The following is a 6,950-nucleotide window of genomic DNA, read 5'->3' on the forward strand; positions in this document are numbered from 1 at the left end:
GAGAAAGTATGTTTTGTAAGAGGATTTCAGTTTTGAACGGTGAAGGCGTTGATCAAACGCGTCATCAAATGTTCAGATCGCTGTGGAGAGCTTGCCCTCGTTGTTTGGGTGTTATGTTCAGGTTTTACGTTAGTTTTGTGTAGTTTTTTTCCCCTTCTTTATCTGTCAAGTGGCAGCAAGTCGAGGAACTGGATCGAATATCTCGGACAGCGGCTGCTGCTGTACAAAGATTAATGAGAACAAGATGAAAAATTATTTGACAAAAATATTAAATTTAAACTGAGCGAGTAAGAATTCAAAATTAAAGTCCCAAAACTCGCTCAAAAAAATATTGCAGTACCGATCGATCACGATAACATCAAATTAGCAACGCATTCGATTCACAGCCGCTTCGTCACGTTGTAAAACATAATCGCATCGCCGGTCAGCGCCACCTACACAACACGGTCACGCAATACAAAGTTCCATGTTCGTTTTGCAAGAAGATCCCCAAACATTTCCTTAATCCTCAAACGAAATGTCCACACCGAAAAATACCCGGCTTGGGGACGTGATTATCATTTTTCGTGCCACGATCATTAGCACGATCTTTTGCATCATGATTTTTTTTTCAGCTCAGGTGGAGGGGTGTTGCGTGGGGAAGAAATTATCTCGTCCGTCCGTTTGGTTCTTCCCAATTAAAGTGGAACCGTTTTCGGTAACTCGCTTACCGTGAGGGAGTGGACCTCGCTCGCTCGGAGTGGTGCCAATTATTTCGACCAACACCCCCATCGGATGGGCGCGCTGCGCTGCAAGATCGTGAGAAGCATCGCTGTGAGGATAGCATCTTCGATAAGGATGTAATTTTGCATATAAGGCGTTAATGACCCTTCACTTGAACTTTCTTCTTCCGAAAGAGATGTTCGTTTTTGTTTTGCGTTTCTCGATATTGGTCGAGGATTATTTCGCTGATGTGGTTTTATATCTTCATATGAAAAATTAGTCTAAAATAGAATTATATCATAAATATCATGTATACATCTAAATTCTTGTAGTAAAATTTAAATCCAAATCTGATTAAAGATCTATTCCATCGTGGAAAAAACAAGTTCAAATTACAGCTCAATACGATGCTAGGGTTACATGACTCCCTTCACACGTAATTACATCCTTCAACCCCCACGGGTTGCGTGTCCTTTCAGATCCTTCGTTTTCCTAACAGCGGAACAGCCTGCGAAATTGTACCAAAAAGCGACGCTAACGATGCTTCGCGTAATGACCTGACGACGGGCGAAGGATGGGTGATTGCGTTTCCGGATCCCGACCAAATCTTCCCAAACTAATGGCCATGGGTACCTACCACCGGAAACCATGGTACGCAGAACCGTGGACTGCCGTTGTAAATCAAATTACGCTGTCCGTGTGACGGTGTTCATTTCCGCGGATGAGGGGATAACATATTCTGCTGCCCGTGTGTGTGTTTGCTGTAAAATCAGTAAATTACAATACATTTATAAAAAAAAAGTCAACTAAAAGACCATTATGTTTGTAAACATGTTAAAAAACACTTCAAACGTTACAAAAAAACACTATTTAAAGCTTAAATAATGTATAAAATGAGGGAAAAGAATAGAAAACAAATCGAAAAGGCATCAAAAGACCGGAATATGACACAAAAATAAAAATAACTGTTTGACTACAGAACAAACAAACAAGAAAAAAAAGAAAAAAAAAACATTATATTAATCAAAAATATAAATCCATAAGGACTCTTCGCAAAGCCTTCACTCACGTGTCGTAAAAAATATTTGAGAAGATCATTAAATATAAAATAAATTATCTAAACTATTCGTTTGCTGTTAGCTGTGTGCTACCGTAAGTAATTTGGATAATAAAATTAGAATAAAAATGTAAACGCCCTCAAGGAGATACGCGTCTAAAAAACCCCATATTGTCGCTACGAAATGGTTCATTTTAACAAAACGTGTTGGAATGTAAGGAGACGCTCGACATTTTTTGTTTTTTTTGCACCATTTGAACCGTTCCAAGCGAAAAAAAGCTAAGCTGTAGCCTGAAACACACTATAAATTCCGCTTATGGCTTCAATAAATTTCACATCACAGAAGCGCACCCAGGAATTTATATGCTCCCACCGGCGGGTTGCCCATTTTTATGTCACCTAGCGTCTGTTCCTAGTTGCGTCTTACGGTTGGCTAACACTATCAGCGAATATTCTTCTCCCGCTCGATGATATACTGGTGGCCACCGACCACGCGGTAATTGATGTTTAATGTATGCTTTTCATGCTATTGCCCGAGGAGAAAAAGATGGCAACTATTAAATCCACCATATGTAGTGGATAATTCGCTATTGCTATTTTGCATTTTATGCTTAGTGCTTGGAAAGCAGCAAATAGAACATTATAAATCATTACTAAGTGTTATTAATTATTTATTCATATTTTGACAACATTCCGGGTGGCAATCAACAGCTCCAGCATTACTGCAAACAACGAACCCTTTAGTGCCGCTCGTTGAGCTACCGAAATGCACCCGGAACTAACCTTCCTTTGCGTTCGCAATCTCATCCAGAAAACAAGCGATAATTGGTTGCAAAAGCCAAATTAAATCAACCTCCACCGATTGCGCTTACGTTACCCAGCTTACGTTGGGTTTGCAGTGTAAAACCCTCCTCGCTACGTGTGCACCACAACATCCTTTGCTTCAACAACGTCAGCCAAAAACCTCTTCTGTAAACGTCGTTAAGTGGTTCTTAATTGCATGTCAAACGGTTTTGAGGGTACCGGTATTCCTAATGTGTATGTGTGTACGCACACACACTCGAAACGTTGAGTGTCATAAAAATAATCCATCGAAGTGCATGGCTGATTGCTAAATCATACGCCGCAGGTTCGATAACGGGGGAAAACTCGTTCCAGGACTGCCATTCGGACGGAACGTTTACAACCGTTTGACGCAAAATTGCATTCTTTCGTAATGCAAGGGTGCATAATACGTTTCACAAGGGCAAAAGTTGCAAATCAAGAAGGGTTTTTTTGTAAAGAAAAATAGAAATCAACTGGAAGTAATACACGAAATAAGTGAATTTAGTACAATAAAGCAAGGTAATTCAATTTTTTTTGCTTGCCTTTTACAAGTAGCACAGTAAAGCTCTTATAAAAAAAAAAACACCCCACCGCATGGAACGCATTAGGGCACCCTCCCCTTCAGTAGAATTTATAGTTGCACTAGCAGACAGTTTCGCATTGAAACGTAAGATTTATGGTGACATCTGTTAAAACGGCACCATGCACTTGTGTTGTGAAAGGAAATTACTTCGTATAATGGCCGTTCCCCAGCCGGTCCCGTGCCGTCAACGGAACCAAACCGTACCGAGAGGGTTGGGGGGGTGGTTCGGGATGACTTTGATACATGTGACTGCTATCGATGGGGGACATGGGACTAACTTTTGCCCAGCCATTTCTTTATGTGTTCGGAAAGGTGTAGAAGCTATCCCAAGTTCGATGGTTTGAATTTCTTAACAAGAGATTAAGATTTTGGAAGCTTTTTCTTTTAGGGTACATTTTAACGTTTTTTGGAGGAAAAATATTTCCCACAGGATTGGAAACTCGGCTGATTAATCGAAAAACACCCAAAGAGCACTATGGTTTGTGCGTCACTGCGACCAAAGGGGTGGGTCATTGATTTAGACGCAACTAAATCATGTCCCTTCTGCAACCCCCTAGCTGCCCAATACTGGTCTCGCCCCCCCTTTTCTGCCGCCAACGATGCCATCTCGGGACGATGATTGATTGGAGTTTTCAACGAGGCAGCAAAACGGTTTCCACCGGCAAAAAGGGACTGCGCGGAACCGATGAGTACCGCGCGATGTCATAATTGTACATCCGAAGCAATCCCGCAAAACCGGTAATTGTCGAGTGATTTGTTTTCCGATTGTTGTTAAATTGATTAAAATTTCAACTCCAAACCCCCTGTCGAATCCAGCGGGTCCGGCAGCAGTGTGACTTCATCGTTTATGCAAATTGACACGAGCAGACAATTTGATTAAATCCGCGCTATTCAATGGCATCACGAATTGTGTGTGTGTGTGTGTCCCGGCCGTGTTGTAGAAATCGCACACGCACGCACATTTAGTGCACACACACACACACACACACACACACCGGAATTCAACCGGGTGATGATTGGTCGCAACGCAACATAGGTCCCCGGCACTAGTCTCCCGCCGGATGTTACGGTTTGAAAAATTTATGCTAGTTCAATTAGAGCGGCACGCTATTGGGGACGTCGTTGTGGTCGATTGGTTATCAATGAGCGGTGAAATGCTTCCCGTTCGAAATGCACAAAACTCGCTACGAATCGACGATCGACTGTTCTTGCACGCGATGCGAATATTATTTCGTTGCTAAATAAACGATGCCAACTTCGATCAATAGCGTTATGAGTGTGTTAGGAAATGTTTTGCCCAAGCTTGAGCAGTTCAAATATGCTCGTCATTTGTTGATAGACAGTCCCAGTTTTGCTAAACAAACTCCTTGTTAATTGTCTCTGCAATCTGTCGTTGGCCTTATTTTGGCTCCGGTGACTCTATATTGTACTATTTTCTGATAAAATAACTTCTACAAGCATCAAAACAGTGTTTATTATTTTTACAAAGCAAAAACTTTTATGAACTAACTCAATATAGTGTCAAAAAGGCACTTAAATCGATTAGGGCCATGTCCCATATTGCTATATATTGGTATCCCAAAGGCATATTTAATGATTCAATAAGGTAGTTCCGAGGGTGGTCCATTCTATTTTGATTTAGATTTTTACATAGCTATTATTTGGAGAAGTTCTTGTATTTCCTTTCACGACACCTGAATATACCTGAGTCTTTGCTGTGATGGACTCGCAGTAGATGACTTATTATGTCATTTTATGTCTAAGTTTGTGTCGAATTGGAGCGTCCCGGTGGTGTGTATTAGTAACGGCACCGGCCTTCACGCGAAAGGACCGGTCCAAAATCCCATCCGGACCAATTACTCGTACGCAGAACTGACTATCCTGCTCTTTTTGAGGTTGTTGTGCCGGTAAAGACGTATTCCAGATGGTAGCAAACAGCAAATGGAGCACACAGAACTCTAGGATTAGCCTTTAAAATGATGAGGGATTTAAAAGATCCAGTTTGCATAAAAAAGTACTGTACTGCGCACTAGTGAGGCTAATATTGGAATATTGCACTGGTGTCTAGTGTCCATATGCCGAAAGTTGGAGATCAAGAATAGAAAGGAGTTCGGCGGAAACTCACACGTTTTGCGATACGACGAATGCAATAGTGGAGTGATCGTAATACACTGCCGCCTCACCGATCACGACCTTTTTTACTGGGGTTAGATGCACTCTCCTACAGACGAGAAAGCGGGATGTTCAAGCGTTGTTCTGTGTGGAAATATTGACGCTCCTGCTTTACTAATTGTCGGGAGTTCTAACCTTTTGTCCGTATTCATTTGGATGCCCACATATGTTTGGAGACCTAAGCCAAAAGATTCAGACTGTCAAAAGGGCGTCGGATAACAGGATAAGATACTGCCATAAAACACAACTTGCACATTTCAGATATCAGTGACATACTACATAGATTATCAATTGATCGTTTATAAGACATTCAAAACATATTGCTGGTCCAAAGAGTAGACCAATTCCAAAGAAAATAACTAATTCTAAAGAATAGACCAATTTTTCAAATAAGCACTATTCTTCTCCAACATTTTAGAATAATCTGGAACAATGCGGTGTACAAAATCCTAGGCATTCGTCTAAATTTCCTACATCTTGATTCGTCGTCAGGATCACCAAACATAATCCGACATTAATCTCGCGTCATTTCATCAGCTGCCATCGACTATTCAGACCCATTCCACCAACATTCCTGATAAAGCCGCAAGATCAGAAGACGGCCCTGAACGGGGTGGCATCGTTCAAGTGTACCGCCTCAGGCAACCCCCAGCCATCCGTGTTCTGGACGAAGGAAGGCTCCCAGACGCTCATGTTTCCCAACAATACGTACGACAATATGCAGGTTTCGGTACAGGGGACACTTCAGATTCGCGGTGTGCAGAAAGATGACGATGGTTACTACATCTGCTCGGCGCTGAGTGTCGCCGGTTCCACGACCAGCAGGGCTTACTTACAGGTAAGGTTAAAACGACGCTCAACAACGGCTCTCAATTCATATTCTAACGCCTTCCACCCCCCACGTTATCACTCAATCGTGTACACTGGTGCGCCTTCTTGCAGGTTCTTACATCGGAGGACAGCAATCCACCCCCGATACTGCAGATCGTACCGGCTAATCAAACACTGCCCCGAGGCACGGTTGCTATGCTGCCGTGCCGTGCCAGCGGTAATCCGACGCCCATGATTCGCTGGATGAAAAATGCGACCGATATCAACCTTTCCGGCGGTAACGGGCGCTTTTCAATCATCCAGGGTGGCACGCTAAGAATTGATGGCAGGCATACGGTAGAGGGGGCAGCCTACAATGGGAGGGTAAAATATAAGTCCACCCATTCCCAGTGAGCTATGTGCCACGTCAAGGTACCTTTCTTTTGAATTCCCCTGCCCGATGGATTGGCCCAAGAAGCGCCATAATTGAAATACAACAAACTGTTTCAGGCTGCGGCACGGGCTTTAATAAAGGTTGTTCACCAAACTCCACAACATTTAGCTCGTAATCAACCCAAAACGGGTTACGGACGGTACACGCGGCTTTTGTTTACAATGCTAAGCTGGCAACGTGGCAAATAATTTCCTAAGTGCGTGTTTTACGCTCGGTACACTCCCTTAGCATGATTTAGTTCGGTTTACAAGCGTCTTTCACAAAGTAAATCGGTTGACAGTGGTAGCAAACAATTATTCAGCGAGGTAATTGATTTTGAATGTGTAATTTTGTTGATTAGAAGCCTG

The 6,950-nt window shown here is 42.5% G+C and overlaps 1 protein-coding gene across 1 annotated transcript in view; it reads left to right on the plus strand.

Annotated features, from left to right (window-relative positions):
• LOC128718685 (roundabout homolog 2-like) overlaps positions 1–6,563 on the plus strand; it is a 28,919-nt gene extending 22,356 nt beyond the window's left edge. The window contains exons 2-3 of the mRNA XM_053812304.1: positions 5,877–6,177; positions 6,282–6,563. Of these exons, the coding sequence (XP_053668279.1) occupies positions 5,877–6,177; positions 6,282–6,563 (583 nt within the window). The remainder of the gene's footprint in view (positions 1–5,876; positions 6,178–6,281) is intronic.
• Positions 6,564–6,950: the final 387 nt, after the last annotated feature.

Source organism: Anopheles marshallii, chromosome 2 (genome assembly GCF_943734725.1).
Source record: "Anopheles marshallii chromosome 2, idAnoMarsDA_429_01, whole genome shotgun sequence".
Lineage (NCBI taxonomy): Eukaryota > Metazoa > Arthropoda > Insecta > Diptera > Culicidae > Anopheles > Anopheles marshallii.